The sequence below is a fragment of the Podarcis bocagei genome (assembly GCF_964188305.1).
Source record: "Podarcis bocagei genome assembly, chromosome: 5".
In the NCBI taxonomy this organism is placed as follows: Eukaryota; Metazoa; Chordata; class Lepidosauria; order Squamata; family Lacertidae; genus Podarcis; species Podarcis bocagei.
In genome coordinates, this window is record NC_138129.1 from 25,219,894 (window position 1) to 25,245,504 (window position 25,611).

At 46.1% G+C, this 25,611-nt stretch overlaps 1 protein-coding gene and 1 long non-coding RNA gene across 3 annotated transcripts in view; one reads left to right on the forward strand and one right to left on the reverse strand.

Moving 5' to 3' along the window:
- Window positions 1–3,370: 3,370 nt before the first annotated feature.
- PLCG1 (phospholipase C gamma 1) overlaps window positions 3,371–25,611 on the reverse strand; it is a 98,903-nt gene continuing 76,662 nt past the window's right edge. For both annotated transcript variants that reach the window (XM_081196019.1, XM_081196018.1), the window contains exons 18-32: window positions 24,885–25,004; window positions 23,986–24,166; window positions 22,238–22,315; window positions 21,189–21,292; window positions 20,183–20,279; window positions 18,879–18,951; window positions 16,413–16,570; window positions 15,860–15,956; window positions 14,358–14,582; window positions 11,851–11,999; window positions 9,929–10,043; window positions 7,365–7,526; window positions 6,697–6,785; window positions 6,389–6,576; window positions 3,371–4,886 (exon numbers count right to left, since the gene is read on the reverse strand). In XM_081196019.1, the coding sequence (XP_081052145.1) occupies window positions 4,844–4,886; window positions 6,389–6,576; window positions 6,697–6,785; window positions 7,365–7,526; window positions 9,929–10,043; window positions 11,851–11,999; window positions 14,358–14,582; window positions 15,860–15,956; window positions 16,413–16,570; window positions 18,879–18,951; window positions 20,183–20,279; window positions 21,189–21,292; window positions 22,238–22,315; window positions 23,986–24,166; window positions 24,885–25,004 (1,879 nt within the window). In that variant the 3' untranslated portion in view covers window positions 3,371–4,843. The remainder of the gene's footprint in view (window positions 4,887–6,388; window positions 6,577–6,696; window positions 6,786–7,364; window positions 7,527–9,928; window positions 10,044–11,850; window positions 12,000–14,357; window positions 14,583–15,859; window positions 15,957–16,412; window positions 16,571–18,878; window positions 18,952–20,182; window positions 20,280–21,188; window positions 21,293–22,237; window positions 22,316–23,985; window positions 24,167–24,884; window positions 25,005–25,611) is intronic.
- Window positions 7,552–9,501, forward strand: LOC308588461. The gene is made up of 2 exons (XR_014008790.1): window positions 7,552–8,455; window positions 8,491–9,501. It is a non-coding gene; the product is annotated as an uncharacterized lncRNA (long non-coding RNA).

A 25,611-nucleotide genomic window follows, 5' to 3' on the forward strand; every position in this document is an offset into this window, starting at 1 on the left:
ATTTCATCTGTTCCTGGTTCCTAGTGAAACTTCTGCTAGTTGTTGTTTTTAAAACTGAAAGCCAGTTGAACCACCCTTTGGAATGGGAATAGCACACTGTAAAATTCTTAATAATGGGCTGGTGTGCGTGAGGCTCACCAGTAGAATGAACTCTGCTTGGGAAGGCGGCTTGTTTAGTCTCTTTACAAAGAGGCAAGCCCTTGTGAGCTGCTAGGAATTTATCCTGTGCGCCCTCTGTTGAACTGAATGAGATCTGTATGTAGGAGAAGACCCACAGCTCATTGGTAGAGTGCATGCTTTGTCTTCAGATGGCCCAAGATTCAACCCCTGCAATCTCAGATATGCAGCAGGTGCTGTCAAAAGACCTTGGAGAGCTGCCACCAATGAGAATAGACCAAACTGAGCCAGATGAGGAAATCTACCTGATGAGGTATAAGGCAGCTTCCTTTGTGCAACTTCCTCACTCTATGGGGCTAGCAGGAAAGCTTCTAGGTCAAGGAATGATGTAAACATAGTGTCAGTGCATCTCTTCCATTAACTAGCAGTAAATGAATGGCTCCCTCATAGACCTAAGGAAACCCCAACCCTGAAACCAGCTTTGAAAATGCACAAGCCTGTCAGAACTGGATTCATGTGTTAATAATTCAGTGTGTATAAAAGGGCTGGGCGGTAGATCGATAGATCATCCAAAACCAGTTTGAAGACCATATTGTGATATCAGTTTCATAATTTTTGACATGGCAACATATTGTGAATTTTGTGGGGGGGGGGGGGGAGAGAGAGCTGCAGAAGGCAGCGAATCACAACAGCAGGCACCAGCAAATATCACAATGCAGGAAAAAATCATGAAGCCAGCCTCTGCCTCTACAACTGTAACTGCATTCTTATTTCAGACATCATGATATATCGGTATATCGTGATGTGTAGCTGAAAACCAGATATTGCCCAGCCCTAGTGTATAAGCATTGTTTCACTTGTCTCAGAAATCTAATGTTTGAACTGGCATGCACAATATGGAGAATGCACCCCCCCCCCCGCAGAGCCTCTCCATAGTTTGCTCTCAATTTTCTCAACCTGTGCCCCTCCAGCTGCCATTGGGCTGCAACACCCATCATGCCTGCCCATTGGCCACACTGGCTGGGTGCCTCTGAATCTGTAAAGCAAATTGGAAAGAGACAAATGGCAGCTGGCCTACTGGATGGTTGTGTGTGTGTGTTTGTGTGTGTGTATAGAGGAAAGTCCATAAAAAATTAGGGCTCCTACTTTTACTTGATGCCATTTCGCCCGTTTCTCATTTCCAGGTCTTCTGATAATGACAGATGATGTCTGGATCATGTTGATGAAGGATACGTTTTATTTAAAAAATGAAAGTTAATATAAGGACATGCAAACAGTGGGGTTTTCTCAAGTGAAAAAGACCTCTCAGCAGTCTGTGCCAGAGCAAGAATTGTTGCTCTTACTGAATTAGAGCTCCTTCCTTTCCCTCACCTCTTGGTTTTATCCCTACCACGCTTTTCTTATTATGGGAAAATCCTAGCAGGTAACCTGAATGCCTGGAACAAATGAGTAAGAACATTTGCAAATGTTCCTGGATAGTTTCTATCTTTAGGATGTTTTTGCTATGGGTACCCAGTCAGATAGGTGGGGTAATAACTTATTATCATCCGTTTTTCTTCAACTTCGGTGAAATTATCTTATAAAGCAGACCGCAACACTTACTGACTTTCAAAGCTGATGGAAAACTGTTGTAAATTGCACCTTCTAATGCACCATAGAAATTTGGTTTATCCACAAGATTGCTGTAATGTAGCTGAAAAAGGGCCTTTAGCACCAAGCTTTGGATGGGTGGTGGTCTGCTTTTGTATTGGGGAAAGAGGGGGGGCTAACTTACAAACTACGTGAAGAAAAATTGGATTCTTTTTGTACTTTTGGTAAAACTTTTTGAAGAGGAAAAAGCTGAAGGTGTTGGTGCGGGTGAATGCCAGTTCTCCTTTGGCCAGAGGGAACTGGCTCCTGGTATGATGGCACTCGCTCCTTTTCAGCAATGACGCCACTTCTGCGAAGTGAACTGCAAGTTTCCCTTCATTTTGTATATGTGGCTATGAGGGTGGGAAGAGCTTGCTTGTACAGTTTGGTGATATGAGACCTTTTTGGTTGTTCCTAATAAACAGCAAGGGGGAAAAGCACATTTGTAGCTTGTCAATCTTGGTGGGAGGGAAAGGGGTATAACAGAGAAGCGATGCCTGTTGCATTGGGCTAATTTTCTCTGAATTTGTCTATTTCATTATACACCACCTTTGAGGAGTACCAGTTTACATGGGCCTCACCCTCCAGTTTACCCTCACCAACAGCCCTGTGAGGTAGGTCCCAAGGTCATCCCATGAATTATATGTTGGGTGTGTACTTGAATCTGAGTCTCCCTGGCCTTAGTCTGACAGTCTATTAACATAGTCAAAATAAAAAATTCCTTCCAGTAGCACCTTAAAGACCAACTAAGTTAGTTCTTGGTATGAGCTTTCGTGTGCATGCACACTTCTTCAGATATACACAGTGTGTATCTGAAGAAGTGTGCATGCACACGAAAGCTCATACCAAGAACTAACTTAGTTGGTCTTTAAGGTGCTACTGGAAGGAATTTTTTATTTTGACTATGGCAGACCAACACGGCTACCTATCTGTAACTAGTCTATTAACACAACAGCCACAGTGGCTCCTTCCATAAAGTTGTCACTATGTTGTGGCTAGATTTAGAGTGTGATTTGGTGAACCGAGATCCATGAGTGCAAAGTCCCAAACTCTGGTTATGAGATGAGAAAATGATTCTGTCCCCAACAGGTGTATTGACATTTAAATAACTCACTACCCTGCTGTGAAGTTTATGAGTCCATCCAACTGTCCTAAATTGCAATATAAGCTGCTGCTTTTTGAACAATTTGGTTAATTTGCACACCTGCATTGGTGACAGTCCATTGCTCCATCCACTTTCCTGTCCATTATAAGCAGGCAACTATAGTAAGCCAAATACATTGTGGTTCTGTGTGCAGTTCCAGTTGCTGGAAACCACCGGAGGCATGAATGCTCTTGTGGTCGAATCCTGCTTGCTGGTTTCCCACAGGCATCTGTGAGAGCAGGATGCTGGCCTAGGTGGGGCATTGCCCTGATCCAGCAGGCTCTTCTTCTGTTCCATTTTTTAAGCAAGCTTCCTTGCAATTGGATTTCCTTGAAGCACTTGAGCACCACCCAATTAGTGGGAAGGGTTGTCCAGCCTGGAAATTTGTCACATGTGAAAACAGCTCTTCATCTCAGTGAAGTATTCCAAAGGCAGGGCTTTGGGGCTTCCACCAAACAAAAACACAAGGAAAGACTAAAATAAAGTTACTTGAGGATTTTTTATTGTGCAGTCTGATCCGTCCCAGCCAACAGCCGGCTGATCAGAATCCATAGGACAGGAGGAGTCAGGCAGGACTCTGCTCCTCATAAGAGAGTCAAACAATATATAGTAAATACTGCCACAGAAAATGGAACTTGCCTTTGGAGACTGGAGCATGTTCGCCTCCTGCTCCTGTCTGGGACGCCCAAATAAAAACAACTCAGTTCTGTTGGAAGGGTGGTATAGCTTCTCTAGTAAAGCACAGCAGCACAACTATCACTGCTGCCATGTCAACATGGAATGACTGGTTAAAGTTGCCCCCACCTGCTCAACCACAGCAGGAAGAAGATGGCCTAATTCCTGTGGCCTGAGTCCATGGACACTGGTAGTGGCTTCCTCAGAAAGGGGGAGATGGCTTGACAATATGCAGAAGTCTCCCCCTGCCCCACCACCCTGCCCCATAAGGAGGTACAACAGTGAAGTCACAGAGCAAGTGAAAATTGCCTTTTGTAGTTTTCCTGGCCTGGAAACTTTGGCCACAGCCACAGTGCCTCTCTTCAGGGAGACCAGGTGCAAGAGCCCACAGCTTCTGCTGCACATACCTGGCCCATTAGTGATGGCTGAAATTCAACAGAACGGGAAGCAAATTAAAAAAAGTTTGTTTCAGTGGCAAGAGCTCTAACTCCCGCAGAGCTGCCTTTGGCTCAGGTTTCTCCTCCCCTCCTCAACCCTTTATATCTCAGTCACTTTTAAACAGTAGAATGTAGTCTTCATGTGATTCTGCCTCACACTTTTCAATGAATTGGTCACCCAAAGGAAGATTATATAGGTGGCCACTTTGTGTGCCTAAAACCGTAGCTAACGCAATACATGATCCACTTTTAGTAACATTTTGTTTGGGGAAAGACAGACTCGAGGGCCTTGCATAGCTTGAGATGGCCACAGAGGCCGGGCCTGGTAGGTCCTACCAGGATTGTGCTTGACTACCACGAGAAAAGCTCCTACTTCCTTCTGCCATGGAAATCACCTCACATTCTGTGCACAAGCTGTGATTAAGGAGTTTAATAACTATAATAATAATACGATAGATAGATCCAGGTCCTGTAGGCTCTGCTGGACAGCTCTGAGGGCATTATCCTCTCTATAAACTACAGTCTTGGGGAAGAAGGATGTCGATGAGAGGCCACTGCATCCAGCCTTAGGTACTGACAAAGACATACACGTTCAGCACACCTAAGTTTACGGCTTGTTGCTGTTGAGTTTTTGTTACAGGTCATGGTCAAGACAATGAAACCATTGATTCGTAGATTCTTTTTTTAAAAAAAATTCTCCACTTGAACACCCTTCGGAAGAGAAACTCGAAAAGCTGCCTGAAAGTAGGCCAAAGCAGTGACGTTTCCATAGAAACCAGTTCACAGCAATCCGTGAGAATCACAAGCACTGGAGGGTGCTTTACAGCAGGCAAAGGTTGGGTTAGAGGCGGTTGTCCCCATTCACCCGTGTCTTTCGCAGGACCCTGCAGGGAAGGGGAAAAGGGGTTGAAAAACAATACAGCTCTCTAGTAGACCATAAAAATGCAAGTTACATTTGGAAGTGCATTGAGGGATTTCTTCAAGAGCCACGTATCTAGTGACACTGTGCTGATTTTCTTGAGAGGAAAATGTAATGGCATTTTTGTTTTATCCACCTTTGCATCCTGTCCTTTTGCTAAGAAACTTCAAGATTTCCTCCTTTTTATCTTTACAACCATTTGTTAGGAAAGTGAGCTGGAGAGGCAGGGATTTGACCAGTCGGGGCCATCTTGTGCACCAGGATTTAATCCCAGGTCTCATCCAAACCCAACACATTGTCCACTACAACACACTGGCACCTACTAACCTTATGGGACGTTGGTGGGTGGGTACCAAAGTTTAGTCATGCATTTACTCTATAATAATCAGATAAATTTACACCATCTTTTATGACTGGGAAACGATCAATATGTGAACTGGCTGTTAGCAGCTAGCACCTGCCGTCTCTGAGGCTCGATTCTTACTTTTTGATGCTATGGTTTCTCATGAGGAGCTGTTGCCATGGCAATTTTGCACAGGGAATATTTTGTCTGGCAATCTGATTTTTTTTCCCCCACTTGAGGGGAAACCACTGAAAACTTCCCCAATCAATGATACATCTCTTGCATGCAGAACAAGACCCCCTAGACCAGCGGTTCTCAACCTGTGGGTCCACAGATGTTGCTGGACTACAACTCCCATCATCCCTGAACTCTTGCTAGCTATGGATGATGGGAGTTGTAGTCCAACAACATCTGGGGACCCACGGGTTGAGAACTGCTGCCCTAGGCCATTGTTCCCACCCTCCCACTGCCACACATGGGAACAGTGCATCAGGGCTATTCAGAGAATGAGAGGGGTTCCATTCAGCAGTTCCACTCAGAATGTGTAGTACCATCCCCAAGAGGCATGCAATGGGAGCAGACCTCTATGTTCCCTGTTCCCATGGGACTAGCCAGCTCGTGGCTTTTGTGGGGGAGGTGGTCAAAACATTGCCTCTTGCCCAACATATCCCTGCAGAACTTAGCAACCCCCTGCCACAATCATTTGGGATGCTGACAGCATTGCAGGCAGTGAGGGGGCTTGCTTTCCCTGTCAGGGAAGGCTGGCATTCCAGCAGAATCAACCCTCTTCCCAAAACAAAGAAAAATGATAATTCTCCTATCTGGGTGCATGCTTACTGGACTTTGCAAGGCCAGCCTTATAAAAGCACAACATTTTTCCTTCTGCATGCATGGCTCAGTTGCAAGTCAGGAAGCTTCCCATGGGAAATAATACATTAAGACAAAGGCTGCTTATGCTATGCAACATTTCAAACTCCGCAATACGTAAGGACACCTGTAGAAAGGACTGAAGCTCACCACTATAAATGGCCAAGTCCCAAATGACTGACTAGGAGACATTACCTGACTTTAAGAATATCAGTCTACCTTGAATATCCAGAGCACCTAATCCCTACTGAGTTTACCTTCTGTCTCGATTGTCAAAGTGGTCTGCTAGCTGCTCCTGTGACATCCGGAAATCTTCAAATGGTTGTTGATATCGGGCTTCAAAGGAGCCTTCTCTGGTTCTGCCTCCCGTCTGCTGGCTTGGAGAATCTGCTGACCTGTCTCGGAAGGCCGAAGCTCCAAAGGGGCTAATCTCCCCATTCTCCTGCTTCAGAATCAAAAAGAGACAAGACAGTTGTCACATATTCAACTTTTTCAGCCTCAGCTTAGGGAGTCTTTTGCAGGACACTGCACAGCTCCATCAATAGTTAAAGAGCGTAAGACTTACTTTGCCAGGGGTGATATCGATTTCCACCAGCAAGGCAGCCAGTTCCAGATCCTCACTGTAGTTGTTCTTCAAAGGCACGGCTCGGTACCCTAAAAGACAACAAAAGGAGCTACAATGGGAGCCAACTAACTGCAGTCATGTAGTTTCACCAGCCCTATTCATACATCATGGCAAACCAAAGTTACTGTATTACTATGATTGTGTCTAAAAGGGCCTTTTCACGCCTTAGGCCAGTGATGGCCAAACTTGGCCCTCCAGCTGTTTTGGGACTACAACTGCCATCATCCCTAGCTAACAGGACCAGTGGTCAGGGATGATGGGAGTTGTAGTCCCTAAACAGCTGGAGGGCCAAGTTTGGCCATCACTGCCTTAGGCGCAAAGTACGCAAACTACCATCCCTGGCTTATTTTATGTCAAACCACAATCAACAAACCAAAAACACATGTTGGCTACAGATTATGCTTTGCAGGGAGTGACTCCCCAATTTGCTCCCAAGTTAAGTGTAGTTAGGATTGCAGCCTTGCTTTTTTCACCCAGTTAACAACAGATGTTTGCAATTTATTACAATGCAACTTTTCACTGATTGCATGACAACATCTATGCTCCCATGAATCATATCAGCAGAAATATGCTTCCAAAGATATTGGAAACACCTTTCAACCACATACCTGTCTTCAGGCCTTTAACCAGGAATGTGGCCTGAGCTAAGAAGTTCTGGTCACTGAACATATCCTCTTCATACACAACAAACCGTAAGAAGGCAAACTCTGGGTTACTGACATGGAAGTGAAACGACTTATGAGCCCAGGCAGGATTCAGGCCATTGTCCACTATATTAAACAAACAAACAAACAAACAAACAAACATACAATGTCTATCATTTCCGGTATTTTAAAAAGAAAGTAGTTCAATACTTTAACAGTCGTTTAGCTTAATCCACAGTAAGCTGCTAAGTCTCTAGTGTCGCAGAACTCCTTTGTCAACAATGGATTACAGAGCTACTCTCTGGAAATTAACTTCCACAGCAGCAGTTTTAAATGGGCCACAGTTCTTCACATCCATTTATTAACCTTCCCAGTTTAAAGTTAGTGAACCCTGCCCTTAGTACAAATCAGGTAAGAATTAAAAACAGCTACAACCCACCTGTAACAATGCCCACCTCACTTTGATGCTGCTTCCATCTACCACCCTTCACAGCATGTAGAAGACCAGCCCATTGCTTTACATAAGGGGCTATTTTAAAATGAAGTTTTTTGGGGGGAGAGCTGTATTCTCCATGGTTTTGTATAGGGTGTGGCTTGAAGGGTTGCTGCTGGGGAGTGGGGGCAACAGTCCTCTCAATGGAGCAGAACCTCATCCTAAACGCTCTCCCCTCCCAGAGCAAGCCTTCAATTCGGGAGAGGGGAGTGACTGTTTTCTTGCATGACTTCATTCAAGAAACCATGAGAGCCCTGTGACCTTTGCAAGTACCTGATGGGAATGCTCACCTTCCTGCATCCCTAATCCTTCGTTAACCATCTTCCAGAATCTCTAAGCTGTTCCACAGCACCAAGCACCAACCTGTTTGCCTGGAATGGGGGTGCTGCCTCTAAGAGGAGTGTTCACATGTGTTTGTGGCACCAGCTTAATGGCATCTGTTGTTACCCATCATCAAGGAAGAGCAGGTGGTGCACATCATAGACAGGTATGTGGAAAAGGGTGCAATTTTTTCAGAGAGTTGTCCAAAATTGTCACCACTTTAACTGCCTTCCACAATGAGGCTAAACTGAGACCTGCCCAGTCCATGCAACCGAGTTCAGGGCAGAGCAGGGACCTGAGGCCAAGCTGTTCAACTCCAAATCCAATGCAATCAGACGGGCTCTCAAACTTAAGCTACCACAAACATGCATGTATGGCACATTTATTGCTGCAGTTAGTGTCACAGTTCACCTGCCATTTTCCCCACTTCCCTCCTAAGATGATGATCTTGGACTCTTTCCTGTCTTACTGAGACACAGCATTCTCCGAGACTCCTTAAGTGTTTCTTCATTAACACAGGACAAAATGCTCCAAGAACTTGCCAGGGCTGCACAAACAGGCTCCTTATTGATGACTAGGCCAATTCGTACAATCAACTCCATGTCTCCATTTCTTTTCCAGCCACCTCAGTAATCTAATGCATATCAAGCAATCTGCTACTACACAATCTCATTTCTGCAGCAGACTGTAGCTTCCACTCTTGGCACCAGAGTGGTTTCCACCCCCTCTTTTGCCTAGCATTTCTTGCATGTCAAGTGAGCAGGAAACACTCCTTGCCACATCACAGACTGTTTGGAACTGGCCAGTGCTAGAATGAAGCTCAGAAAACCTCACCTTCACACAATGATTTTGAGACATGAGAAAAAGCAGCCCAGGGGCCAGGGTAAGGAGCATGACAGGAAGAAACCCCAAATGTCAGGTCACCGAGTACACATATACTTCTGGCGATGAGAAGGAAGCTGGTTCAGTGAACAGGAAACACTTCTTGCCACCTCAAAGAGGCCGCAGTGTGCTTGGGACTGGCTAGTGTTACAGCAAATCTTTGAAAATCTTGTCTTCACACACTGAGCTGAAGGCATGAGGCCAGAGTAAGAGAGCAACAGGAAGGGGACCCCTAATGTAAAGTACACATATACGTCTGGGGATGAGAAGGAAGTTGGTTTACAGGAGTGACAGGAGCGATGAATATTTCGAGGCCCTCTTCTTAGCTTGGACCAGTGCCAGATTTACATATAAGTTAATCAAGCTATAGCTTAGGGCCCCACTCTCTTGGGGTCCCCCCAAAAATTTAGAAAAAAACCCTAGATGTATATTTCCAAAATAGAAGATAAAAAACAAATAAAATAAAACCCACATACAGCAACAGTGTTTTGTGTTGTGTAGGCTCCTATGCTGTAAGTAATGGGCCCCGTCTGCTAGCCTGCTCCCTAAAATATCACCGGTTTGCTCATTTCTATATATAGAGTGCCTACATTCTGCATGTGCAAATGGCTTTAGATACCTATTAGGTCCATAAATTACCATATAGCATATATTCAACACAAAAAACAGTGACAATTTGATGTTGACAAAGGAGAACTGGACATATAAAGGGCCCCATTACCCTCAGTAGCTTAGGGCTTCATCAAACCTAAATCCGGCCCTGGCGTGGACTTACAAACAACACTGTCATGCCTTGCAACCCGTCTGAATTTTGGGTAGTTCGGATACTCACCCACCATCTCGGTCTTCTGCTTTGCGTTATCATAATCAGCTCCAGACACCTCAACCTCTACGAAGGGGCAAACAATCCCTCTTCCATTTTTCGGAAGGTGTCGTGCCCCGAGGACCTATGCAGGGCAGGTAGGGAAGCCAAAATTAGGCCATTGCTTTGCACAGTTTGAGGAATGGCTATGCACACTGCAGCAGAGGCCGATTCCTCAATCTGTTGAGGTAACTCCAGCACAGACAACGTTTTCAAAACAAACAAACAAAACGTTTCATCCATTGAAACTAAATACAATTGGTTGTGGCCCCTGGACCGCTTTCTCCAACAAGACATAGTAAGTCTGTTGAGAGCCAACACCTAAGTGATGCATGGGCAACCTGAAGAGCTGGGGATGAGTGTTTCATCCCATCCCCAGGAGGCTAAGGTTGCACAAACAAGAGGTTTAGTCTCCTCACATGGTGGGTACAGAACTGAAGTCTACACAGGGTCTGACTGGATGGCATTAAAAATGCAGAAATGGAGGGAAAACTTTTACAGGCACTTGCCCATCTGATATCTTATGAAGGAGCCTAAAATAATTGACCCTGATTCCATGTATACATGCCTGGGCGGAAGCCCCATCGGATACAGTTGGACTTACTTCCAAGCAAACATGCACAGGGACTACACTGAGAGTCTCACTGAAGCCGCTGGAACAAGTCAGTCATAACTAACTTAGTCCCATGCTTTCAGTGGCTGGTTGATCATGACTGAATCCCAATCAGCATGAACAACCCTAGATAGGATTTAGAAATCTTTTGTCCTGCCTCTCATATGCCCTTTTCATTCTATATAAAAGTAGAATGACAACAGAATGACAGAATTGGTGGTGTGTGCTGGGACAGGAGCGACAAACAAATCACCCTGCTCTTTGCTCCCCTGCTTTGCACTTGACTTAAATTATGAAGCCAGAGTCACAACAATGCTTTTACATTGAGCCCCAGCTAAATACAGAACGCATGAGGTTTCTAAGTGGAGGGTGCCACCTATGGGTGGCAAAAGGTTGCATGCTGCCATTTTTCGGCCCCTATAGAATTCCCCTCCGCCCCCACACCGTGCAGTCCTGGTGTGCCTCTTCTCCCTTTTGTCATCTATTTCAATTCAATCTGCATTGACTATTTGGTTCCATCTCTAGAGGGCTACTCAGCACACTGATGTAAGATGGTCCATTGTTATTCCAGCTGAGACAAAAGCACATCAGGCTCAACATTTGGTAATTTGTTTGATAGGAGAGAAGAGCCTTAGCTTACAAAATTACTACTATTTATTAAATTTCTATACCGCCCTTCATCCAAAGATCTCAGGGTGCTTCGCAAGATAAAAATACAGGATAAAGAAAACCAAATAAATAATTTAAACAAAAACAAATCAAAACAATTACCCCTGCCCCCACCAAAACAAACACCTTGAAAGGGCCATAGAATATTAATCAGCCAAAGGCCTGGTTGAAGAGGAACATTTTTGCATGGCACTTAAAGGTGTATAATGAAGGCACCAGATGAACATCCCTGGGGAGAGCATTCTGCAAGTGGGGGGCCACTGCAGAAAAGGCCCATTCTCGTGTTGCCACCCTCCGGACCTCTAGTGGAGGAGGCACTTCAGTGCATGGTATTTTTATGAAAAATGAAAAGTGGGGGAAATATTTTAGCCCAAGAGTTGCATTCCCTTGTGGGCAACTTTCTCAGGGCTCCATGCTGGTGGTGGGCAGGGCCAGAGGATCAGGTAGGTGGAGAAATAAATATACTACACGCACACAATGTCTCTTCATGATGTAATGTAGCAGTATTCTGAAGCCTGGGGCTGTAGGAGAAGGGACATGTTCACGCAAACCAAAGTCAAAATAAGGCTTTGTTATAGCAGGCATGCAGAGAAGAGCATAACACACCAACCTCAATGGAAATGGAAAGCGGCTCCACCCCCCGCAGAGTGCTCTTGTCAAAGGGATCAAAGATGTCATCCCGCATGTTGCCCGGTTGCAGCATGAAGCCGCATCGGCCTCCAGACATAAACAGGGCCTGATTCATCTGCATTGGCTTATCTGCAAAAGCACAGGGGGCTTTGATGAGGAACAGCTCCAGTTCTATGCAGTACAATTAAGGACAATCCAGGGCATAACACCCGTGTTCAAATGAGGCCCCTAAGGAAAGTCAGTGCTAGCTGGCCAGCTCACAAAATGCTGAACAGCTCAGGTGCAGTTTCTTTTAGAAGGCAAAGATAATTAACCATACTGATAATGCTGCTAGGAGGGCACAGTAAAGTATCTTCCGCCACTGAAAGGCTCGTTACAATTGACACCTGAATAGGATGAGGCAATACCGTGGTTACTTTCAGACTTCAACACCTGCATGCCCATTCTCACATTTTGCAGCAAGGGTAGCCAAAAGAAGAAGAAGAGGAGGAGTTTGGATTTGATATCCCGCTTTATCACTACCCTAAGGAGTCTCAAAGCAGCTAACATTCTCCTTTCCCTTCTTCCCCCACAACAAACACTCTGTGAGGTGAGTGAGGCTGAGAGACTTCAAAGAAGTGTGACTGGCCCAAGGTCACCCAACAGCTGCATGTGGAGGAGCGGAGAAGCGAACCCAGTTCACCAGATTACGAGTCTACCGCTCTGGACCATAGCTGGACACCAGACCATGCAGAAGCAATACACTACACCACACTGGCTCTCAAAACAATTTCATCCAGGCTTCACTGGACTACAGTTCCCATCTGGGTCAGCATGATGGGAGTTGTAGTCCAACAACATCTGGAGGTTGCCATGTTGGCTCCCCCGGTTTTAAGGTTATATAAATTTGTTCTGAGACAGCATCCTAGCTACGCTGACATATGTACCAACCCAGCACAATCCATTTTTTTAAAAAAAACTGCTAACATTATTTATTCTTTTGATTTGTGCACCTCCCTTCACCCAAAGACCACAGGGCGATTCACAACATAAAAATACAATATGAAAAGACAAAATATATAATAAAACAAAAGCAGAAGCAAAGCAAAGCAACACCCCCCCTCTCCCAGACACATTTCAAAGTCCACAGAGTATCAGCCAAGCGCCTGGTTGAAACGTTTTTGACTGCTGCCTTAAGACATGCAATGAAGGCACCAGGCAAGCCTCACTGAGGAAAGCATTCCAGAAACAGGGAGCCACTGCAGAAAAGGCCCATTCTCGTGTTGCCACCCTCCGGACCTCATGTGGGGGAGGCACAAGAAGAAGGGACTCAGATGATGATCTCAGGGTTTGGGTAGGTTCATATGGGGAGAGGCGGTCCTTGAGGTATTTTGGTCCTGAGCCATTTAAGGCTTTATAGGTAAACATTCAAAGGAGCTTGTGGTGGACTTCAGGAGACAGAAGAGCAATGTCCAGCCACTTTTGATTGATGGGGTCTGTGTGGAGAGGGTAACAACATTCAGATTTTTGGGCACTGAATTACAAGAGGATCTGTCCTGGAGTGTCAATAAAAGGGGGCTTGTGAAGAAGGCGCAGCAGAGACTGTACTTTTTGAGAATTCTAAGGAAAAACCATCTTCCGCAGAAACTGCTGCTTGCCTTCTATCACTGTGCCATTGAGAGCATGCTCACTTATGGCTTATGTGTGTGGTACGGAAGCTGTACTACCCGGGACAGGTTGGGGTTGTGCAGAGTTGTTAAGGCAGCAGAGAGCATTGTTGGCTGCCCACTCTCCACCTTAGAGCAGATCTATGCCACAAGGTGCCATAGGAAGGCACTGGACATAGTAAAAGATCCATCGCATCCTGGTCACTGTCTCTTCGAGCTCCTGCCGTCCGGACGGAGATACAGGACGATGAAGACAAGAACAAGCCGTCTTAAGAACAGCTTCTTCCCCAGAGCGATCTCGGCCCTGAATGGGAAGCCTGGACTTTGAAAGTCATCTAATCTTCCTTGCTGTATTATACTGTATTGTTTTAATTAGTGTTTTTATAGTTGTTTTGATTTTGTGTGGAGCGCCCTACCTGGGTGGATGGAGCAGCCAAGTAATTTTGTTGTCCCCGAGAGGGGGCAATGACAATAAAGATATTATTATTTATTATTATTATTAATATTATTAAATGAAGAAGAAAATATGGCCCAACTCCCAATCATAAGCAAGCACAAAAAGCTTTTGTCCATTGTAGTATAACAATGCAAGTAGCTGGACACCAGACCATGCAGAAGCAATACCTTTTTCCTGCAAAGTAGACATGCCCTAAGTTGAGCTAGCCAACCTTGTGTCGTCCAGCTATTGTGGACCATAACTCCCAGCCAGCATGGCCAATGATGGGCCTTGCAGTCCAACAACATATGGCAGGTACCATGTTGTATACTCTTGCCCTAAGCTATGGTCACCACAGAGAGGAACCATCACACCACTGCAACAACCCAGTGAAAAGGGTCTCACCTGGTGTCTGGAAGTTGAGTGCCACCAACTGGCTGCCACAGATCCACATAGGCAGAGGATCATAGTTGGAGGAGTCAAGGCGCTGTCCCTTTGGATAGATGCGGGAAAGCTGTAGGCGGTTATATTGCAGAAACTTCTTGCCTTTGATCTTGTTGACATACTTCTCTGCCTTGGTTTCGGGGAAGGAGGACATGTCTCTGTAGCAAGCCCTGTCTGTGCCAATCTCTGTACAGGAAACAGGGCAGACAATGATACGGTGTCAGAATGATCCCACCACAATATTTAACAGGAGAAGAAAGAGCAGTGGGGAGAGAAAGAACTTTTCAGTTCCACAAATAGATATGCATATTTATAGTCATTTCTAAAAAAAACCCAAATCAATCAACTTCAGAAATCTAGAGTCAATTTTCACATCTATAAAAAATTAAGCCATAAGAATCTATGTCCACTTTTTCTTCCGTGGGATTATTCAAGTTGTGAATTAGATAAACCAGAGTCATGACTAAATAGTACCGTATTTTTCGTTCTATAAGACGCACCCAACCATAAGACGCACCCAGTTTTAGAGGAGGAGAACAAGAAAAAATATATATCTCCCTCTCTGCGCAGCGCCTCTCCAGCAAAGTGGGAGGAGAAATGGAAGGGGCTCTGTTTCTCCTCCCGCTTTGCTGAAGGGGCACTGCACAGGTTTCCCTCTCTGCGCAGCACCCCTTCAGCACTGAAGAGGCACTGCTCAGAGAGGGAAAGCTGTTCAGCGCCTCTCCAGCGAAGCGAAGTCAGAACACCAAGAGGGATCGCTGCAGCAAAAGCAGCGATCCCTCTTGCTGTTCTGGCTTCTGGGATAGCCGTGCCAAGCCTCTTCAGGGCAGGGGGAGCGTTCCTCCCGTTGCCCTGAAGGGGCTTTGCGTGGCTATCCCTGAAGCCAGGAGAGTGAGAGGGATCGGTGCGCACCGATCCCTCTCGCTCTCCTGTCTTCAGCGAAAGCAACGCAAAGCCTCCTGAACGCAGTGGAAGGAGCACTCCCACTGCGCTCAGGAGGCTTTGCATGGCTATCCCTAAAGCCAGGAGAGCAAGAGAAATTGGTGCGCAACGATCCCTCTTGCTCTCCTGGCTTCAGCGATAGCTGTGCAGACTGCATTCGCTCCATAAGACGCATGCACATTTCCCCTTACTTTTTAGGAGGGGAAAAGTGCGTCTTATAGAGCGAAAAATACGGTATATCCAAGGATAATCAATTTGCAATGATTACAAATTAGGTTTTGAACCAATATAGAAAAGAAATACTATATTGCAACTACTGGTGTGTTTTTGTCATGGTTGGCAAACACCTTTCAAATACCTACCAGTGAGAGCTTTACTAATCTGCCCTGCCAGATTGGCAATGATTTAGAAGCTTCAACTAAAACATCACAAGGCTGAACTAATGCCAGTAATCAGCTCTAGCCGCGCAATGGGTCACTGCACAGCATTTGCAATATTTGCCTAATGGAATCTGCACATACTTTCTTCATCAAAGGGGACAGGACGACAGTAGATGACCAGCTCAGAAAGCTCCAGTGCTATCTTCTTCCTCCTCTCCATCATCTTGCCTTCCGAAAGCTGACAAAGAATAAAAGACAGTAGGGTTTATTAACTATGGGCGGAAGCACTGGTTCAGGTACAGGCTAACAGAATCAACATTCAATGAGCAGAAAACAGGAACAGCAGGACAAGTGGATTTCACTGCCGTTTGAAAAGTGTGTGGAATATTGTGAAAAGTGTGTGCTTTTCTACAAAGGCACATCTTCAAGACAGTCAGCAAACCTCTCCCCACTGCACTCAATCACTTAAATGGCAGAGATAGCAGGGAACCAACCACTTGCAGGGATACGAAACATAATGAGTGGAGCATCTCCATTCTGGTCTGTTACTCTTCGGGCATTCCTATATAACCCAGGAACCCAGGTATTTAATTTTATTTTCACATTTCATGCAGTGACCACAAGAGCCTTCATAACAAGTTCCTCAACTTTTGCACCTATGGCTTACAAAAGTTTAAGAGGCCACATATCCTACCCTGGCATCAGCAGTTTGGGCGGCTTCACGGATCTTCTTCACCCAGTCCAACAGGTCTTCGTGTGTGTCAGCTGCTACATCCAGGGACCATCGTGTGATGGAAGCCATGCTGATAGAGAAGACAAACATGCGGTTGTTCTTTCCCTCTGGGCGGATGGCTGTGGATGAGGAATGAGCAGAAAAACAAGGATTAGGCCACAGCCTGCCTCAAGACCCTCACAGACATGATCTATACGAGAGTTATAGTTAAAAATTTCTCCATAGTATGTAGGTGGTATTGATAACTGATAAAATGAGAAAGAAGAAGAGAATGAAGAAGGGAGGCAGAGACAACATCCTGGTTGGACTGTTTCTGCACCCCACAAGGCCAGCTGCAGACAGACTGTTGCCCCACTAGACATCATCTGCCCTGTGAGAAGGAAGAAGGCAGACTACCATCAGGGCCTTCTCAAGTTGGCTTGTCCCCTGGGTCAATTTTACATGGTGTATCATCATTTGTTTGGGTATTTTAAAACTGTAAACTACTTTGGGTGCCTTGTCAGAAAGGCAGTATATAAATGCAATGCAATAAAGTCTCTTTGAAAGAAAGGAAGCAGCAATGGTATTTTTTAAGAGGTAGCTTCAGTGGATATCAACCTTCCCAGACCAAGGGCCTACATTTATCCCCCAGGCCCATATTTAAAATCTCTCTCTCTCTCTCTCTCTCTCTCACACACACACACACACACCTCTCTATTTCCTCTTCTTGAGCATTTGACCAGACCAGACTACTGGTCTAGCCCAGCACTGTCCACTGTCCACAGGCAGTGTCATCCCAAAGTCTCAGGCAAAGCTTTTCTGCAAAAACACTACCCAATTCTTATTTCTTATATCTTGCCTTTCCCCAGCAAGCCCAAGTCAGCAAAAAATGCAGGTTTAAACACCAAATCAACAATCAGTATGTTTGAGAATTGGGGTTCAGCAGAATGGACAATGAGGTGTGTCACTTTGCACCAGACAATCCTGTTCCAGGTTTGATCTTCAGAACCAGGCACTGTAGATGAGCAGTCTATCCACTCTTCTATATTCCTGTAAGAATCTTATGTGTAAATCACTGGTTCACAAATCTTGCCCAATAGTCAGACCCACGAACACCAGAATTCCATTTTTGCATACCGTATTTTTCGCCCCATAAGACGCACTTTTTCCCCTCCAAAAATGAAGGGGAAATCGGGGTGCGTCTTATGGGGCGAATGCCTGCAAGCCTCGCGCGCCCGGCAGGAGGTCCGACCGGGTGCGCGAGGCTTGGGGCGGCAGCCTGTCGCCCGAAGCACGGGGAGCCCTCTGGAGGGCTCCCCCTGCTTCGGGCGAGTGTCTGCAAGCCTCGCGCACCCGGCAGGAGGTCCCACCGGGTGCGCGAGGCTTGGGGCGGCAGCGGACTGCTTGCGCGCACCGAGAAGCTTGGGGCCAGCTGAGCTCAGCTGGCCCCAAGCTTCTCGGTGCGCGCAAGCAGTCCGCTGCCGCCCCAAGCCTCCCGCACCCGGCAGGAGGTCCCGCTGGGTGCGCGAGGCTTGGGGCGGCAGCGGACTGCTTGCCGGCATGCAGAAGCTTGGGGCGTGCTGAGCTCAGCACGCCCCAAGCTTCTAGGTGCGCGCAAGCAGTCCGCTGCCGCCCCAAGCCTTGCGCACCCAGCGGGACCTCCTGCCGGGTGCGGGAGGCTTGGGGCGGCAGCGGACTGCTTGCCGGCATGCAGAAGCTTGGGGCGTGCTGAGCTCAGCACGCCCCAAGCTTCTAGGTGCGCGCAAGCAGTCCGCTGCCGCCCCAAGCCTTGCGCACCCGGCGGGACCTCCTGCCGGGTGCGGGAGGCTTGGGGCGGCAGCGGACTGCTTGCCGGCATGCAGAAGCTTGGGGCGTGCTGAGCTCAGCACGCCCCAAGCTTCTAGGTGCGCGCAAGCAGTCCGCTGCCGCCCCAAGCCTTGCGCACCCAGCGGGACCTCCTGCCGGGTGCGGGAGGCTTGGGGTGGCAGCGGACTGCTTGCCGGCACGCAGAAGCTTGGGGCGCGCTGACCTCAGCTTGCCCCAAGCTTCTGGATTAGCGCAGCGCACCTGGGGGGGAAATAATTTTTTTTTCCTTTATTTCCCCCCCTAAAATCTAGGTGCGTCTTATGGGCCGGTGCGTCTTATGGGGCGAAAAATACGGTAACCATCTTCCCGCAGGCAGGCAAGACCCATGCATTTGAAGGGGGCTTGAAATGAGGCAAAACATTCCCGCATGCACAGCCCTTGCTAAATAGCAACCCAGAGAACTGGTCCTGCATGGCTGAGCACTTAGCCATGCAAGGCCTTTATCCTGGAGCAACGCCTTGGGAACTGAAAACTTGCAGATTAGCAAGGAAAGGTGGGTTCTAAGGAAATAGTTGCAGCCGAAAATCAGCATCGGTTATCGCTTCTTGCCTCTCCCGCCCACCACACAAAGCATCCACTTACCAATCTGACAGGCTGGTACGTCCAGAACTCCTCCAAGTAGGTCTCCCAATGGACTGTTCTCATCTATCTGTTGCTGGAAGCAAGTTCATAGCATATTACTACATTTCTTCACATTTTAGAGTCTGCCCTATCGTGAGAACCTCAGGGGAGGCAATAGCACTCACCCAAATAAATGCATTCTGTTTTAAAATAGCAAAGTATTCTAAAAATATTTAAAATGCCTATCCTTCCCTTGGCCTCCTCCTCCATTGGCAGCTGACTACTCCCTGCTTGGCAGCCTCCACCGTCCAATATGATTTGTGGATAGCAAATTAGAGCTACTCAGTCCTCTGGGAAAGGACCATCTGACACTAAATAAATGCTAAAGAGTAGTAAAATTAATTCTGGATAATATTTAGATTTGCCACATTTGAAGAGAAAGAATTTTATTACAGCGGAGCTTTCTTCTGAGATACCTGCCTGTGTGATTTCATCACACAGTCCTGGCATAGAGGTGTTAGCTGTGAACAGAACCAGGCCAGGAAGGATAACTAACACAATCTTTCTCTTATCCACACACATCTCTGAACTGCAGAAGCTTGCAACCATGTATTATTAGTTATTGTTTTCATCACTGTGGCAGATAACAACACTTATTTTATTTCGTAACATTTATATACCGATTGTTTGTAAAACAAACAAAAAACCCCTGAAATAAAGCACTTTAAAATGAATGAATTAAATTTTGGGCTACAACTCTCAACATAACCTGATTATTGATCACACTGGCTGGGACTTATGGGAGTTGTAGTCTAAAACACATGAAGAACAACCAGATTGCAGAAGGCCAAATTGAAACTAATAACCAATGTATATGTAATATACCAATGTAAATGTATGCAGGCAGCCACAGAAGGCTGTCGGCAATGGACTCTCCCTTCATGGAGTTTTGTAAGCAGAGGTTGGATGGCCATCTTTAGTTGAGATTCCTGCATTGCAGGAGATGGGACTAGATGACCTTGGGGATCCCTTCCAATGCTGTGATTCTAAGTCTCGCTGGGCAGAGAGACCCAGAGAACTTGCCACAACAGCAAAGGTCTTCTCCCACATCCCAGCTGAATGTAAACTAGGTGTTTGTGTGACGCATAGGACAGCCCATCTGGAAGATCTTATTGAGCAGGCAGGCTCACATGGAAGAAGGTGGCCCTTTGGGTATTTAGAAGGCCTTATTTCAAGACCAAAACTCAAGCTGAGCTTTCCCCGGAATCTGAAGCTGAAAAGACTCTGCAGCTCTCTTTCCATCTTTCTCCAAACTGAATGCTCACCTCCCTCTCAGGCTCCAAGCCTGTTGGACTAGCTATTTCTTCTACGTAGTTAGATGGAAACCACAGCTGCTTCTTACCGCCACAGTCTCCTCTCCACCTGGAAGGAATGAAAAGATGCATGTGCAAAGCCATACACGTTCTACACAAAACTAGTGTTATTTTGTACCCAGGTGATCAAAATGCATCGATTAGAACGTAAATGTGTGGCATTAAGCAGACCAACAGAGCTCGCTAGCTGTGCACTAAGCTACAGACCTGCCAGTAGTGGAGTGTGCAGGAGGGCAAACGAGGATACTCTCTTGTTAATTTTGCCTTGATTCCAAGGAATGGAAATAAGTTACCAAATTCATGCCCTATCATACCACTAGCAGAAACACTTCCCTGTGCCAAAGTGTAAAGTGATCTTGACTAAGGGCTGAAGCTGAAGTTCAGTAGCAGACCTTGTATCTGGAAACCCTAGTCCAGGAATCCCCAAACTTGGCCCTCCAGCTGTTTTGGGACTACAACTCCCATCATCCCTAGCTAACAGGACCAATGGTCAGGGATGATGGGAACTGTAGTCCCAAAACAGCTGGAGGGCAGAGTCTGGGGATGCCTGTCCTAGTCATTCCCAAACAGCTGCAAAGCAGCATGGCGAGTTTATAATACAAGATGGAGAGGAGAGGGGTGGAGAAGTTGTTGGAAGGAGTTGTAAGAGGAAAGTGGTGGATGGGGGAAGTGTTAAGTCTCCCTTTCAAATCACCTCTACCAACTCTAGCTGCTTTTCAGTTGTTCAGGAGCAACCTAGGTTCCCAGAGTCTGGGAGCCAAAGGGTTTGGCTCTAAAAACGAGGCGGGTGTTCATCTTCACATTTTGCTTGTTTAAAACATATAAAAGGGGAAAGTTCTTTTCAAAAGGCATTACCAGGAATGGGAAAGTCAGCAAACGCCCTGTTGCTGCTTGGTGATGTGATCTCTGGGAGATCTTTTTAAAAGGACCGATCATCTGGTGATTGAAGGAAACTCACCAGCCTCCTTCTTGCTTTTCCACATTCTGGATGATGGCATTTTTGGTGAAAGTGAGCTCATCCTCTCGTTGAGCCTTATAGTCAAACAAGGCTTTGACAGCACACTGAAACACATACAAAATAATGAGGCTAGGTGATCCCGGCAGAAGCTGAGATGAAGTCACATAACACTCATTCCAGCCTGGTGGAATGCTCTGTCTCATGAGACCAGGGCCCTGCGGGATCTGATTTCTTTCCGCAGGGCCTGTAAGACAGAGTTGTTCCACCTGGCCTTTGGCTTAGAATCAGTTTGATTGTCTCCCCCTCTTTCTTTTCCCTTTCTCCTCCTATGAAGAGATTGCACCCTAATGTTTTAATGTTGTACCTTAATCTTTTAAACTGTATTTTAATCAACGTGTTTTTATTATTGGTTGTTAGCCGCCCTGAGCCTGGTCTTGGCTGGGGAGGGCGGGGTATAAATAAATAAATTATTATTATTATTACCAAGGAATTCTGCAGAAATCCACTTACAATCAGGTATCAATACCTGCCTCTAAGTCTTTGTGACATGCAAGACCACCGTGGGGGAAAATATACAGTGCAATCAATAGGACAAACTAATGATTGGCCAGGAATTTGCCTACCTTTCAGACTCCCATTACCAGGGTTCAGTTCTCTTTCCAATTTTGTGTGAAAGTCAGAAGTTTCTATATGCAAATAACTTCATGAATACGCTAGTGCCTGGGGTTTAAAATTTAGTGTACTAATGTTTGCAGGGAGGGTAGGCATCAAGGCCCCAATGTGCTAATGGTTTGTTAAAGAGCATTCTCCAGACTACAGATTATGATTTATGATGGAGATATGCAAATGCAGCCAAGGCAAGGACTGATCCACAGGGACCACCGTGGTGCTGGAGGGCAGTATTAACGCTTCCCCTCTGCACGATTTGCCCAATGGAAGCCACCTCCTCATAAGCTTCTACTTGCCCTGGTAGTGAAAACATATTGGCCACACAAGCAATTTATCAGCTGATCTCATCCCAGTCACATCTCGAGATACAAGGAAAATACCTTGAAGGTTGGCATAGGATTGGCCTCCACATAAAATCCTGGATTCTGACCTTCGTAGAGTGAACCGTAATCTGGTTCCTGGTGAGCAAAGGAAAGAGGATGAGTCTATCTGTATGCTTGTTCAGGCAAGGATAACAGGAGTTAGAAGAGGTGGCTAAAGCCACTCACTTATAAGGCGATTTGACAGCTTGGAAACAGGCTGAGTCTCCCCTCACGCTATAGAGTAGGGTGAGCAACTTTTTCTAGCCAACTTGCTAGATTCTTATCTCCCCAACCTTTGGTGGGACAAATTTGGCAGGCAGGTGGGGCTGTTTATCTGTCAATCACCAGATGTTACTGTGACATCAGGCGAAGCTGCACTTTGAAGTCCCAGTTGTTGGGATTTCAAAGTGCAGCACAGAGCTGTTTGCAAAAGGGCTTTCAAACAGCCATGTGCTGTTCCTTGAACCTCCAAAAACTAGAGATTTAAGATCAGTGTGGGGTTGTTTACAAAAGGCTTTTTAACAGCCTAGCACTGCACTTTGAAACTCCAGTTTTCAGAATTTCAAAGAAAAGTTCAGGGCTGTTAGAAAGCCCTTTTGGAAGCAGCCTCACACTGCTCTTTAAACACCCAAAAGCCAAAGGTCCAAGGAGCAGTGCAGGACTGTTTGCAAAAGGACTTCCTCCTTCCAACAGCTGGGTGGTAAGAGCACGCCTTAAGCTCTCAGTTGTTCCTTTGAAGCCATGCCAATACTTGTCCTGCACCTGACATTTCATATGACATTCAGTGTGGTGTTAGTGGGTGTGGTTTGGGGGAAATGACCTCACAGGTCAAATTTGGACCACTAGAGGGCCAAGTCTGACCCATGGGACAGAGGTTCTCCATCCTTGCTCAAGAAGTGGACATCTCACTGAAGAGAGGATACTGTGGATACCAATAGGCTGGTTGACAAATGCAGGTCGGTCTTCTAGCTAAGCAGTACCAGAGATCCAACTACAGTGGTACCTCGCAAGACGAATGCCTCGCAAGACAAAAAACTCGCTAGACGAAAGGTTTTTCCGTTTTCAATTTGCCTCGCAAGACGAATTTCCCTATGGGCTTGTTTCGCAAGACGAAAACGTCTCGCGACTTTGTTTCCTTTGTCTAAAAACAAAGACATGTTTTGTTTATAAAGCTAATTTATTTTCCCTTCAATTTTTGAACTGCTCTTTACAGTATGTGTGACTTTAAAGAGCAGTTAATAAACTGTTGTTGTACCAAATTTGGCTTTGTTTGGACTTTTTTTGACCATAGGAACGCATTAATTGATTTTCAATGCATTCCTATGGGATTTCGTGATTCGCAAGACGAAAAATTCGCTAGACGACAAAACTTGCGGAACGAATTAATTTCGTCTTGCGGGGCACCACTGTACTCCATTTCCTTAGAGAAGGGATAGGGAACCTTTTTGGTCAGGTCAGGTCTCCCTGCCACACTGCAAGCCAACTTTGACAGATGGGTGGGGCTGGGAAAATGCTGTAAAAGCAACACCCAGTAGGATTGAAAGAAAAACCCTGCCCATCAGCTGACATCACCCAGTGATATCAGGTGATGGACAAGTGAGAGTGATTTTGAAGAATGACTTTGCAGGCTAAATTAGATCCCCTGGCAAGTGAAGACTGGGATTTGGAGATTCCCCAATCCCTGCCATATTCTAGAAAAACAAGAGCAGTTGCGACCACAGTCCCAGGAAGAACGCACTGGATTCCATTCCTAACACCATACTCACCGCTGTCCCGATCTTCTCCAACATTTCCTCATTAATCGGATACCTCAGCTTCATCTTGCGATACAGTGGGTGCTTCTCGTAGTAGCTGATTAAATCCACAAGGCTCTCGAATTCTGAGTTACCCAAAATGACGGTCTGGCCATCCTGCTGGACTCGGCAGTGCTTTATCTTCCCTTCTGCCCTGGGGAACAAAACAGCAGAAGAACAAGTGATCAGTCATTTCCCAAACAACCACTTAACAATGGCTGAAGAGGGTGTTTGTTGCATGATGATGGGGGGGGTTACTTTCCTTCCCTACATTTCACAGCCACGACGACACATATATAAGGCTTCCTTTGAAGGTGACCCAGAAACTACAACTAAACCAGAATGCGACAGTTAGACTGGTGACTGGGAGCAGCTGCCAAGACCATATAACACCGGTCTTGAAATACCTACATTGGCTCCCAGTACGTTTCCAAGCACAATTCAAAGTGTTGGTGCTGACCTTTAAAGCCCTAAACAGCCTCAGCCCAGTATACCTGAAGGAGCGTCTCCACCCCCATTGTTCTGCCCAGACAGAGATCCAGCGCCGAGGGCCTTCTTGGTAGTGGCACCTACCCTGTGGATCACCCTCCCACCAGATGTCAAAGAGAACAACTACCAGACTTTTAGAAGACATCTGAAGGCAGCCCTCTTTAGGGAAGCTTTTAGTGTTTGATGGACTACTGTATTTTAATATTTTGTTGGAAGCCGCCCAGAGTGGCTGGGGAAGCCCAGCCAGATGGGTGGGGTAATAATAATAATAATAATAATAATAATAATAATAATAATAATAATAATAATAATAATAATAATAATAATAATAATAAATTTATTATTTAAGGAAGTCCATGTTACCTGGGAGACAAACTACTCACCGAAAGGAGATTGCATAGGAGTTTGGCTCGCTCCTCTTGCGCACCAGAAAGGCCCCATCCCGCGGCACCCGCATCAGCATGCGCTCTGCCAGAGGCCGGGTGAGATTAGCGTGATACCATCTGGGAGGTGGGGTGAAAATATTGCAATGTAAGTGAATGTAGCGCAGCAGTACCTGATAAATGTCTGGACCCCAGGATTAACTCTGTTTCACAGAAGAATACCACTTGGCTGTATTGTTTCCTTTGGAGATTTAGAGCCATTGTGGTTTCGTTGCAGATGCAGGAAGCCAGTTAATGCAGCATCACAAGCCAAGTCTTCGTTTTCACTAGGGGCCAGTGCAGAAGCAATGTTTCCACTGTTAAGAGGTCAGAAACAGACCACATATGGTCTGTGGGTCCTTCTCTTACATACAAATCCAATCCTTCCCTGTGGCAAAGCCACGCTTAAAGGTGACCTCTGCACACATCCCAACCATGGTGAATGCTAACTAAGACTCCAAGCTGATCTGCACACACCAGTTAGAATAACCATGGTTAACCTCCAAACGGTTGTAGGCAGGTTTTATGCTTAGGGATTTTGTGGCACAAGGCGATATTGCAGGCACAAATCTGAAGAATGTTAATTCTCCCAGCTCTTAAAGCAAACTGGAAGGAAAGGAAAATGTGGTCCTTTGGCTTCCTTCCTGAGCTCTGTTCAGCTCCATTTCATTTCCCTGCATCTCTAAAC